Source organism: Mobula birostris, chromosome 27, assembly GCF_030028105.1.
Source record: "Mobula birostris isolate sMobBir1 chromosome 27, sMobBir1.hap1, whole genome shotgun sequence".
Lineage (NCBI taxonomy): Eukaryota > Metazoa > Chordata > Chondrichthyes > Myliobatiformes > Myliobatidae > Mobula > Mobula birostris.
In genome coordinates, this window is record NC_092396.1 from 34,016,145 (window position 1) to 34,029,998 (window position 13,854).

A 13,854-nucleotide genomic window follows, 5' to 3' on the forward strand; every position below is an offset into this window, starting at 1 on the left:
CATTGAACATCTTATACAACTTCAACATAACGTCACATTTCCTTTGATACTTTGATTTATGAAGGCTAATGTGCCAAAAGCTTTCTTTACAACACCATCTAACCGTGCCACCACTTTCAATGAAATATGCCAGATTCTGCTGTTCTACCACACTCCTCAGTGCCGTACTGTTCACTGTGTAAGACCTGGTTGGTCCTACTGAAGTGCAACACCTCACACTTGTCTACATTAGATTCTGTCTTGATATTTTTCAGCCCATTTTTCCAGCTGGTCCCGATCCTGCTGCAAGCTTTGATAATCTTGCTCGCTGACTATTACACCCCCAATCTTGGTGTCATCTGGAAATTTGCTGATCCAATTAACCACATTATCCTCCAGATCATTGATACAGATGACAAACAACAATGAACCTAGCACCAATTCCTGTTGCAGTCCACTAGTCATACGCCTCCAGTCAGAGAAATAACCATCTGCTACCACTCTCTGGCTTCTTCCACAAAGCCAGTATCTAATCCAATTTACTGCCTCATCTTGTATGCCAAGTGACTGAATCTTACTGACCAACCTCCCATGTGGAACCTTGTCAGATGCCTTTTTAAGTCCATGTAGACAACATCTACTGCCTTTGTCTTCATCAACTTTCCTGGTAACTTCCTCGAAAAAATCTATAAAATTGGTTAGACATGACCTACCACACACAGAACCATGCTGACTATATCTAATCAGTCCCTGTCTATCGAAATACTCATATCCAGTAACTTAGAATACCTACCAATAACTTTCCCACTACTGATGTCAGGCTCACCAGCCTGTAATTTCCCAATTTATTTTTAGATGTATGTCTTTTGGCTCATCAAGTCTGTATTGGCTCTCTTTAATCATGCTAATTTAACTTACTCATCCCTCTCCATGGACCTTCAAAACCTATGATTTCAGAAATGTATCTATCTCCCTTTGGGCTGCACAGTAGAATTTGCTGCCACAATGACTCAAGCAGTCCTTCCTCCTTATTCTAAAAATGTTTCTTTACTTTCATTTTGTGTCCCTTAGCTCTTGTCTCCTCAAACAATAAGAAATATTTATCTCTATCTATGCTTTCTATTCTCAGACTTCTGTGCAACCACCTCTATTACAAGAACTATCTCCGCTTCCCCAATCTTTCCAGAAAACAAAACCACTCATCTCAGGAGTCGTTTTGTTAAATCTCTTATGCACTGCCTTTAAAGCTTCCATGTTTTTCTATACAGCAGTGTGATGACCATGATTGGGCACTGTACTCCAGTTGTTGAACCAGTGTGTATTACAGCATCATGATGATTTCTTTGCCCTTGTTCTCTCTATTTTTAAGACCTCTACCTTTCCATCCAGTCCTATTGATTGTCATCAGTCCTCCTTAATTATTTTTCTTCTTAGGTAATCCCTTGGAGAGTTAAGTATTGATTGAAAAAAGTTGTTTTTTATCACCTACCCTGTCATCATTAGGAGCAAGAGGATTATAACTTTTTGGTTTGCATTAATGTTGGTATCTTTATTCATTTTGTGCTAACTATATGAACATTGTCATATATCAAGGACACCAAGAAGAAAAAGAGTATCTTTACCGGGATATAATATTACATGCAGCATATCTTAGCCCAAAATCACTAGATGGATGATAGCTTAAGTAGAAACACTGATGCTGAGCTGTTGGACTAAATGGGCTACTTATTTGCTATAATGTACCTCATAATTCTATGGATGAATTGAAGGAAGTAGAGATACTAGGAGTCTGTTTGATTTATTCTGTGCTCAGGAAGTCAGAACAAGAAGTTGCTGTTACCTAATATGTAGGCTCTAGATGGAAGGTACTCAATAAAATGTTGTTTTTAATATATCTATGAATAATTTCAGTGTTAGTTACTTGAGTCTTTCTTTGGGATCAGTTCGCAGATGACAGAATGTAACTCAGAACCTGGCAATCGTACACACTTTACTTGTTAAATGACTGCCCTTGTACTCCTCCTCCTTTGAAATCAGTGAAATTGGCATCTGAGCTCATGGCACATCCTATCTACCTGGGAGTAAAATTAGCAGCTGAATAAATTTACAGAAATCATTCCCAATATAACTTCCTGAGACAAAGCTGTGTCAATTAGTCATAAGTTATCCCAACTTTTATTTTGCAGGCTCCCAATGAGCCCCAAGATATTTTCTTGAAAGTGGAATGTGGACCTAGCCCAGAGATCAAGAAGTTCTATGTCATGATTTACATGTGAGTAACCACCACTGAAAAGAGTGAAATTGGGCACCACCTTATCATAGTGCTATGAGGCCAGAACCACTGATAGCAACAGTGTCAGATTTCTGATCTCTGTATTTGATTTGATAATTGATCCGTGATTTAGCATTGGGGAGGAGTTACAGGAATCTGAAGAGTCACATTCAGTCTTTCAGGGCAATGCCCACAAAATGCTGGAGGATCTCACCAGGTCAAGCAGCAGCAATGTGAGGCAATAAACTGTCAACGTTTTGGGCCAAGGCCCTGTAACAGGACTGGAAAGGAAGAGTCAGAAGCCAGGATAACAAGGTTGGGTAAGGGGAAGAAGTAAGGAGGGAAGGGAAAAAGTTACCATAAGTTAGAGAAATTGATGTTCATGCCATCAGGTTGGAGACTACCCAAGATTTCCGATGCTGACCTCAGCCTCTTTTATAATGAGCCTCCAAACCTTATCCTTTATACAAGTGGATTACCCTTTATCCAAAAACCAAAATCCGAAAACCTCTAATATCAGAATTTTTTTGGGGGCGGACATAACATCACAAGTGGACAATTCTACAAGGTGCTGCGAAGGTTCCTGGGCGATGCATAGGTCCCCGTGCACCACGGAAAGTTCTGAGAATTGACCTCACATATTTTATGAACAGAAGTTAATGAAAAATAGAAAAATACTGAGTAAATCAAAAAATGAAGATCGTGATCGTGTACTGAAAGAGTGTTGATTTGTTGGTGTTGGAGTGAACATACGAGGGGTGATTGATAAGTTCGTGGCCTAAGGTAGAAGGAGTCAATTTTAGAAAACCTAGCACATTTATTTTTCCTACATTTACACACTTAGTCCAGCGGTCGTGGAGCATACGGATCCCTTCTTTGTAGAAGTCAGCGTCTTGGCCCTCCAGAAATGGTCCATAGCAGGGGTGAGTGATAAGCTTGTGGCCTAAAGTAGAAGGAGATGAGTTATTAACTTCAAACTTTCTGCATTTTCACTCAAAGTGTTGAGCTGCATGTGCATGTGACGAGAGCTGTATAACTCATCTCCTTCTACCTTAGGCCATGAACTTATCAATCACCCCTGCTGTGGACCACCTGGAGGTCCAAGACGCTCTCGTTACATGCATGTGCAGTTCAACTCTTTGAGTGATAATGCAGAAAGTTTGAAGTTAATAACTCATCGCCTTCTACCTTAGGCCATGAACTTATCAATCACCCCCCGCTGTGAACCACTTCTACAAAGAAGGGACCCATATGCTCCACCGACCGCTGGACTAAGTGTGTACATGTAGTGGGGGGGGGAAACTATGTTGAAAAATAAATGTGCTAGGTTTTCTAAAATTGACTCTTCCTACCTTAGGCCACAAACTTGTCAATCACCCTTTGTATGCCGCTTAACGGAATGCTGATCAGGAAACAACCTAAGGTGTATCAGGACGAACTGAAAATTGATGGTGACTGTAAATATTCAGCAGGCTGGTTGCAGAAATTTAAGAAAAGACACGGCATTAAATTTTTAAAGATTTGTGGTGGTGACACAACTGCTGATCATGACACAGCAGAGAAATTCATTGATGAGTTTGCCAAAATCTAGCACACTGAACGGCATCAGTACACATGTGTGATGAACAAGTGTAAGACAAGCACTGCTTACTGGCAGCGCACAAATTCACTACTGGAAATTACAGTGATCCCAAGCTATCACATTATATATTCCAAAATCTGAAAAAATCCGAAATCGTAACACTTCTGTAACAAATCCATAACATTTCAGATAAGAGATAACCAACCTGTGATGGACTCTAACATCATACCAACCACTGAAGCGAGGCAAACTGGCCTATAAGTTCCTGCCTTTTGCCTGTCTTCCATGTTTAAGAGTGGAACAACATTTGCAATTTTCCAGTCCTTTGGAACCACTCCAAAAAATAGTTAGTCTTGAAAGATCACGACTAGTACCTCTACATTTTTTCAGAACTCTGGGGTGTAAGTCATCTGGTCCAAATGACTTATACCTTCAAACTTTTCAGGTTCCCAAGAATCCTCCCCTTAGTAATAACGATTATACTCACTTCTGCCCCCTTACACTCTTGAATTTCTGGTGTACTTCTTGTGTCTTCCACAATGAAGATAGATGCAAAATACTTATATTCAGTTCATCTACCATTTCTTTGGTCCCCATTATTATCTCACCAGTTTTATTTTTCATCTGCCGTCTGCACTTTTCTCTATTTTTCCCTTTCTAGATCTGAAAAAAATTGGTATTCTCCTTTATATTATTGTCTACCTTACCTTCATATTTCATCTTTTCTCTCCTTATTGCTTTTTTAGTTGCCTTTTTTTTTATAAAAGGTTGCCAATCTACCAGCTTCCCACTAATTTTTGCAATATTGTGTGCCCTCGCTTTTCCTTTTATGCCATCTCTGATTTCCTTTGCCAGCCATATTCTCCCTTTAGACAGTTTAGAAACCTCATCCTCCCTTTAGAAAGTTTCTTCTTTGGGATAAACTGTTCTGGCATCTTCTGAATTACTCCCCGAATCTCCAGTCATTGCTACTCTGCCATGATCCCTTCTAATCATCTTTGGCCAATTCCTCTCTTATGCCTCTGTAATGCCTTTACTCAGCTGTAACACTGATACATTGGATTTTAATTCAGACTTCAGGGTGGACTCTATCATATTATGATCAATGCCTCCTAAATGTTCCTTTACCTTAAGCTCCCTAATTAAATATGGCTCATTAAATAACACCAAATCCAGAACTGTCTTTCCCCTAGTGGGCTCAACCACAAGCTGCACTAAAAAGCCATCTGGTAGGTATTCTACAAATTTGTTCCCTTAGGATCCAGCACCAACCTGTTTTTCCCTTGTACCTGTATATTGAAATCCCCTGTAACCATTGTAACATTGTTCCTTTTACATGCCTTTTCTATCCACTGTTGTGATTTGTACCCACTCTGCCTTTCTTTGAAGACTACATCTGCAAGAAGTGCATCCAACTGTAGCCTCTAACAATCGACATTAAGGAGCTGGAGCTGGAACTGGATGAACTCCAAATCATTCAGGAGGCTGAGGGAGTGATAGATCGGACATACAGTATAGAGAGGTAGTTACACCCAAGGTGCAGGCACAGGAAACTGGATGACAATCAGAAAAGGGAAAGGGATTAGGGAGCAGAGCACCCTGTGGCCACCCCCCTCAACAACACTTTGAATACTGTTGGTGGGGAAGGGGGGGAATGACCTAACAGGGGAAAGTCACGGTAGTTGGATCTCTGGCACTCAGTTTGCCTCTGTGACTCAGAGGGGAGGGGAGAGAAGAGGCATGCTGTGGTAATAGGGGTTCATTAGTTAAGGGAATGAACAGGAAGTTTTGTGGGTGAGAACAAGATTCCTGGATGATATGTTGCCTCCTGGGTGCCAGGGTCCGGGATTTCTTGGATCGAGTCTTCAGCATTTGTAGGTGGGAGGGTGAACATCCAAAAGTTGTGGTCCATGTAGGTACCAATGACATGGGTAGGATGAGTGATGGGGTTCTGCATAGGGAGTTCAGAGTGTTAGGTGCTAAGTTAAAGGGTAGGGCCTCCAGAGTTGTGATTTCAGGATTGCTACCTGTGCCACGTGCTAGTGAGGCTAGAACTAGGAAGATTATACAGTTTAATACATGGCAAAGGAGCTGGTGTAGGAGGGAGGGCATAAGAATTTTGGATCATTGAGCTTTCTAGGGAAAGTAGGACCTGTACAAAAGGGACAGTTTGCACCCGAACTGGAGAGGAACTAATGTCTTAGTGGAAACGTTTGTTAATGCTGCGTGGTGGGATTTAAACTCATTGTAGAAAACTCCTTCTGGTGCTACTTGGACACGTCTTCAGTGATCAACCCAGGGTCGTAGGGTGTTTCGGGTCTTTAATCATCAGACACCGTTGCCCGGTCGACCCAGCCAGGGGTGGTCAGCCCCCGACATGTGTCCAAGTGGCGCACTAATCCACGGATCCCCCCTCCAGATCCACAGCCACCGCGAGGCCTTTTCAGCAGCCTCCAGAATGTTCTTGGTGGCTCTTCTGCACTGCAGTCCTTCAACTCCAAGGAGTTTTAGTGTCTGCTGTAATGAATGGCCAGCAGAGCCCGGTACCCAACTTCGACTGGCTCACAGCGAGCTCTCCAGCCATTGCTCCAGCATTCTGCAATAAGATCTGTGTATTTAGCCCTCTTGCGCTCGTTGGCCTCTTCAATCCAGTCTTCCCAGGGTCAGTAAGTTCCAGCAGGACCACTTGCTTTGTAGACTCCAATATTAACACCACGTCCGGGCAGAGCGGAGTGGCTGTGATGTTCTCTGGGAACTTGAGCTGCCTCCCTAGGTTGACTTGGAGCTGCCAGTCTGGTGCAGTGGCAAGAAGTCCTCCCGATGAGCTAGGCCGATGTTGAGCCTTCTCTCCCACTCTTATAAAGGTGATGGACTGTTTGGGAGCGTGTTGATTTTTGCTGTCTTGAATCACTGTGCTGATAGACGTTAGGACTTGGTCATGGCGTCAGCGGTATCGCCCTTCCCCCAATGCCTTCAGGCAGCAACTTAGGATATGCTCCAAGGTGCCCCTCCTCTGGTACAGTTGGCATGCCGGAGTGTTTGCCATGCCCCACCTGTGCAGGTTGGCCAGTCGTGGGAGAACGTCATAGACTGATTGGGTGAGAAACTTGATGCGCAATGGTTCGGCTCTCCAGAGCTCTGTCCAGGTGAACTTGCGAGGTTCTGCATGCTCCCATCTAGTCCAGGTGCCTTGTTTGTACATGCCGACCATCTTGCTGTATCATTCTTCCTCCACTTCTGCTCGTGTCTCGTCCTGAGCCAGTTGACACTTCTCCTTTCCACGGGTTTTGTCATAGCGTGGTTTGGGAAAACAGCCCAGTCCTGCCTGCCCCACCACCACAGTGCCCACCAAAATATTGTGCCTCAGCGTGCCTCCGCTCTGTCGACAGCTTCCTGTGCTTGCCACTTCCTTCCAGTCTTTACGTGGATTCCTGTCGAAGCGACTTTAACATCAGAGGAGTCTCAGTACATTATAACCTCCCTGGCTTAAGTGACTTTGAATTCCTCTGATAGGCTGCTGATGGGGAGCTGCAGCTTGGTGGAATGCCCATACAGGGCAATGCTGCTTGAGGTCTGGGGAACCCCCAACCACCTCCGGAGAGATTGACTGATGGTCTTGTCCAGAGTCTCCACTGTTGACATTGGCACCTCGTAGACTAGAAGGGGCCAGAGTAGCCTTGGCAGGACTCCGTGTTGGTACATCCAGGCTTTGAATCTTCCTGGAAGCCCTGATTTGTCAAATGCGGTGATCCAGGTTATCAAGTCGCTCCTGGTTTGTTGAAGTGCGGCTGTGTCCTCACTGTCGAAGATCTTGCCCAGGCTCTTGACTGGTTTTTCTGTCACCGTTGGAATCTGGATCCCTCCCAGGATAAAGCGGAACCGGTCGGCCACTCTTCCTTTCTTCAGGACCAGAGATCTGGACTTTGCTGGTTTAAAGCTCATCCTTGCCCATGAGATGAGCCGTTCCAGCCCTTGAAGGAGCCATCTGCACCCAGGGACAGATGTTGCCACCATCGTCAGGTCGTCCATGAATGCTCTTATGGGGGGCTGCCGAGTACCAGATCTAGACATGGGGCCTCTACATTCCACTTCCGCTGACTTGACAATCATGTTCATGGCCACTGAGAACAGTGACACCGAGATTGTGCAGTCAGTGATTACGCCCTTCTCCAGCCGATGCCAGGCGGATGTTAGTGACCCCGAGGAGACTCTCGACCTGAAGTTGCTGTAATAGTCCAGAATGAGGTTTCGGATCATCTCTGGAGCATGGTGTCTTGTCAGTGCTGTTTCAACGAGCTTGTGTGGGACGGATCCATAGGCGTTGGTTAGGTCTAGCCAGAGTGCTGCAAGGTCTCCTCTGTTCTCCCTTGCCTCCCAGATCAGCTGGGTCACCACTCCTGTGTGCTCTAGTCATCCACCTACTCTTGGGACTCCCCCCTCATGTACTGAGGTGTCTATGTATCCATTCTTCAAGAGGAACTCAGTTAAAGGTTGGGCCACAATCTTGAAGAAGATCTTCCCTTCAATGTTGAGCAATGAGATGATATGAAACTGCTCGATATTGCTTGAATCCTCTTCTTTTGGTATCCAGACACCTTCCGCGTGCCTCCACTGAGCAGCGAGCTTTCCCCTCTGCCAGATCACCTTTAAGATTTTCCAAAGTTGCACAAGGAGTCTTGGACTCCGCTGGGGTTGGGGCAGAACTTGCTCTTGCTGCTTTGACTGCTTCTTTGACCTCCTTCAGGGTGGGCTCAGAGATGTTGAATTGGGTCACCGGTTCTGGAGGCGTTACCAGTGTCTCACATGGGCCGAGGTCCTGCTCGCTCGAGGTGTCACTGAAAATGATACTGAGATGGTGGTTTATCTCTCCTACAGAACAAGTGAGGTGGCCACTGCTTCTGTCCTAGTATCCTCTTGGTGAAGCGGAAGGGATTGATAATGAAAGCACTGCACTTTCGGGCCCTCTCCTTGCCCTTCCTTCGGTGCCACTCAGCCATAAGTGCCATAAGTGTGATGAGCCTCCTCTTTATGATATCTGTGAGGTCTGACAGGGCAGTTTTCTCCTCCTCCTTGGCCAGCTTAAATTGGCACTTCGGAGATTTGAGTTCTTGTCACAGCTGGCTGATCTTCTGTTCCCGCCGATTTGGTCTCGCTGGATTATTTGTTCCATGCTTTCCTTGACGCTAAACCATTCTGAGCCTATGCTCATTATGAGGGTGCACATAGTCCGGAGCTTCTGGTCAGCATTGCCCTTTGATATCGCCTCCAGAATCTTGTCTACATCCTCATCCAACTGGAGCCACTCCTTGTTAGCGGCAGGCCCCTTCACCTGACGCTGTTCCGACTTTATGCTTATTGGGGGAACTTGTGTTGCTTGGAGGTTCTGGGCACTGTGGGGAGACTCCAGGACGGGTTTCTCCTCCACCCGACCAGGTTCTGTAGTCAGTCCCACAGAACTTGTAGTACTAGCTCCTGCTCCTGTGTGTCGCTTCACTTGTTCCCTCCTCAAGAAGGCCATCTTTGTCTGGTGGATCTTCAGACCTCTCAGGTTTTTGCACACCTTGCCGCAGATACAGACTATGCTCATAGTCAATTGTCCGTTTGCTTGAGTCATTGCCAATAGTTCCGTCCAATTGGGATGCTCATCCTCCCCCCCCTCTCGGGCACCCCTGGGAGTATGTTTCAGAAGGGTTCTTCGTAGCTTGTTTGGGTGCTCCCTCACAGGAGCTGCAGTTCGGGGTGCTAGCCCTTGCTGCCCCGTTTGCCGTCTTTCCATGCTGTCTGCTGTCTCTCCAGCCGTCACCATTCTATTCATGGTCGTCATCCAGACTTTCCTGGAGGTTACTGGCTGAGCCAGATGTGGTAGTTGTAGAATACACCTTCTGCTGCTACTTGGACACGTCTTCAGTGATGAACCCGGGGTCATAGGGTGTTTCGGGTCTTTAATCATTCGACACCCTCACCCGGTTGACCCAGCCGGGGGTGGTCAGCCCCCGACCTGTGTCCAAGTGGCGCACTAATCCACGGATCCCCCTTCCAGATCCACAGCCACCGCGAGGCCTTTTCAGCAGCTCCAGAATGTTCTTGGTAGCTCTTCTGTACTGCAGTCCTTCAACTCCAAGGAGTTTTAGTGTCTGCTGTAATGAATGGCCAGCAGAGCCCAGTACCCAACTTCGACTGGCTCACAGCGAGCTCTCTAGCCATTGCTCCAGCATTCTGCAATAAGATCTGTGTATCTAGCTCTCTTGCGCTCATTGGCCTCTTCAATCCAGTCTTCCCAGGGTCAGTAAGTTCCAGCAGGACCACTTGCTTTGTAGACTCTGATATTAACACCATGTCCAAGTGGAGCAAGTGGCTGTGATGTTCTCTGGGAACTTGAGCTTCCTCCCTAGGTCGACTTGGAGCTGCCAATCTCATGCAGTGCCAAGAAGCCCTCTCGATGAGCTAGGCCAATGTTGAGCCTTCTCCCCCACTCTTATAAAGGTGATGGACTGTTTGGGAGCGTGTTGATTTTTGCAATCTTGAATCGCTGTGCTGATTGCGTCCACCATAGACCTTAGCTGGTCATGGCACCAGCGGTATCGCCCTTCCCCTAATGCCTTCAGGCAGCAACTTAGGATATGCTCCAAGGTGCCCCTCTTCTGGCACAGTTGGCATGCCGGAGTGTTTGCCATGCCCCACCTGTGCAGGTTGGCCAGTCGTGGGAGAACGTCATAGACTGATTGGATGAGAAACTTGATGCGCAATGGTTCGGCTCTCCAGAGCTCTGTCCAGGTGAACTTGTGAGGTTCTGCATGCTCCCATCTAGTCCAGGCACCTTATTTGTACATGCCGACCATCTTGCTGTATCGTTCTTCCTCCACTTCTGCTCCTGTCTTGTCCTGAACCAGTTGACGCTTCTCCTTTCCACGGGTTTTGTCGGGAAATGGGAACCAGAGTGCCAGAACAGTTAGTGAAGAGGTTGTGGAGGAAGATGTTGGTAAGATCTTAGCCAAAATTAGGAATCAAAAGGTTGAGTATGGTATGATTAGTATCCTGAGCTGCTTATATTTAAATTCAAGAAGTATCGTAGGAAAGGCAGATAATAGTGCTGAAGATGAGGTAGCTGGTTTATAAACAGAGGCAATGTGTAGTGAGGGGAGGCTGTTGATGGGGCAAAATTGCAGTTAACAGGATGAGTTGCTAAGTAAAAGGAGCACAAACAGGGTGTTATATTTGAATGCACACCGTATATGGAATAATGTAGATGAACTTGCAGTACAGTTGCAGATTGGCAGGTATGATGTTATAGGCATCACTGAATCATGGCTGAAAGAAGACTATAGCTGTGAGCTTGATATCCAAGGATACACATCGTATCAAAAGGACAGGCAGGAAGGCAGAGGGGGCAGCGTTGCTCTGTTGGTAAAAAATGAAATCAAATCATTAGAAAGAGTTTACATATGGTCGGAAGGTGTTGAATCTTGTGGATAGAGCTAAGGAACTGCAAGGGTAAAAAGACCTTGATGGGAGTTGTATACAGACCCCCAAACAGTACTAGCGGGATAGGAAATGCATGCCAAAAGGGCAATGTTATAATAGTCATTGGGGATTTCAATATGCAGGTAGATTGCAAATTCAGGTTGGTGCTGGATTCCAGGAGGAGGAATTTATAGAGTGGCTACAAAATGGCTTTTGGAGCAGCTGGTGGTTGAATCCACTAGGAGATCAGCTATTCTGGAATGGGTGTTGTGCAATGAACCGAAGTTGATTAGACAGCTTAAGATAAAACAACCCTAAGGGGCAAGTGATCATAATATGGTGGAATTCACCCTGAAATTTGAGAAGGAGAAGCTAAAGACAGATGTATCAGTACTACTATGGAGTAAAGGGAATTACAAAGGCACGAGAGAGGAGTTGGCCAGAATTGATTTGAAAGGAACACTGGTAGGGATAACAGCAGAGCAACAATGTCTGGAATTTCTGGAAGCAATTCGGAAGGCACAGGATGTATACATCCCAAAAAGGAAGAAGTATTCTAATGGAAAGGTAACACAACCATGGCTAGTAAGAGAAGACAAAGCCAACATAAAAGCCATATAATAGAGCAAATATTAGTGAGAAATTAGAGAATTGGGAAGTATTTAGAAACCAACTAGAAAGCAATTAAAACAGTCATTAGGAAGGTAAAGATGGAATTTGAAAGCAAGCTAGCCAATACTATTAAAGAGGATATCAAAAGTTTTCTCAGGTACATAAAGTGTAAAAGAGAGTTGAGAGTGGATACTAGAGAGGTAATAATGGGGGACGATGAAATGGTGAATGAACTGAATGAGTATTTTGCATCAGTCTTCACTGTATTTTAACTTAATCCTCAGCTATTCCCTCAACAGAAACTCCTGCTTTTCCTATCTCATCAGTACTTACTTGGACCATGACAACTGGATCTTTCACCTCCAATTTTCCCCACAGATCTGATGAGATGTCTCAATCCAGGCAGACTGGCTTCAGGCAGACAACACAGCATCTATGGGAGCCAAGTCTTTTTGTATATTTAAGGCAGAGGTTGATAGATTATTGACTGGTCAGGACACGAAGGGATATGGGGAGAAGGCAGGAAATTGGGGCTAAGAGGGAAATTGGATTAGCCATGATGAAGTGGCAGAGCAGACTCGATAGCCAAATGGCCTAATTCTCCTCCTATAGCTTATGGTCTTATGGTCTCTCGGACTCGCGATCTTTGCAACAGAGAATTGTGTACATTCCCCTGAATATACTATCCCCAATTACAACTACATTTCTCTTCTCTTCTACCTCCTAAATGGCTGTCTGAATGACAGTGTCATACTTCCTACAGCCCCCACTCTTATAGGGAACATCACTCTCAGACCTGTTGAGCAAACTCAAGGGCTGAAGCTTCTCTAGCCCTGCCTCATTCACAGTCACACACTCTTGTTCCTGGCCACAGACCAAACTTAAAACAGTTAATTTAATTGGTCTTACTGAAACGCAGTATCAAAATAATACTCCCCGCTCTTGATGTGTTTGATATTCAGGTTCCCGGTCATTAATTTTGAGCCTGAGTTCCTCAAGCAACTGACACTTGCTGCAGATCTGGTCTTTGGGAACCATAATGGGGTCCACTAACTCCTTATCTTTCAGCTGCAACATATCACCTGGTCCTCCATCCTCCCTACTTCGTAATCGGTTGTATTTTGGGTTTTTTTTGGATATTTGGTATCTTTTTAACTACTGTGTTTAAAAAAAACCTTACCTGACACTAATAAAAATAGCTTTCCTGTTCTTATTTTCCACCCTGCTGAAGCCTCTCCAGCCAAAGCCTCAGACCTCAGACTCCTACACTGGCCCACTCATGCAATAGTTGATCCAAAACATCTTCCAGCTTTTCTTGCCAAAGCCTCCGTTTCCCAATCTGATCCTGACCACTCCTACAATAGCCTCTGAGTAGATATTATCTTGCTGTGACTTAACATTAGGGTTTTCTGCATGTTGTACTGAAACTAATGAAATAATGGAAGAGGGAAATATTTGTAAGCAGTTCAAGAACCTCCTAATAAATTTTGCAGGGATCCGTGGCTGGCCGTGCCAATCCAGATATGGCAGTTCTATGTCCAGTCACTCCACCGGATAGATGTCAACTGTGTGGTCGGCCAGCGGACCCAGTTATCACTGGTGTTGCGAGGGACACAATCTACGCGAAATGTAGCTGCCTACGTTTCAAATACTGAAGAGCTTGAGGTAACTGGAAATGTTTTATCAGATTAGTCAGATCAAGAAGCTGCAAATTGAATTCAATTCAAGAGGGAAAACACAACAAGAAAATATGCAGTTACTTGCTGGAGAATGAAATGTTGATGGATGTTAGATTGCTTGTCTGCAAATCCCTGAAGGTAGCAGGCCAGGTAATTGAGGTGGTTCAGATGGAATCTAGTATACATGCCTTCATTGGCTGAGTCACAGAACAGAAGAGCAGAGAAGTCATGTTGAAGCATTTGAGACATTAGTTAGTCTACAGCTAGAA

General features: G+C 45.1%; 1 protein-coding gene across 3 annotated transcripts in view; it reads left to right on the top strand.

Moving 5' to 3' along the window:
- The window catches only part of nphp4 (nephronophthisis 4), a 433,219-nt gene that overhangs the window by 407,634 nt on the left and 11,731 nt on the right, over positions 1–13,854 (top strand). For all 3 annotated transcript variants that reach the window (XM_072244772.1, XM_072244773.1, XM_072244774.1), the window contains 2 exons: positions 2,166–2,251; positions 13,400–13,571. In XM_072244772.1, coding sequence (XP_072100873.1) covers positions 2,166–2,251; positions 13,400–13,571 — 258 coding nt within the window. The remainder of the gene's footprint in view (positions 1–2,165; positions 2,252–13,399; positions 13,572–13,854) is intronic.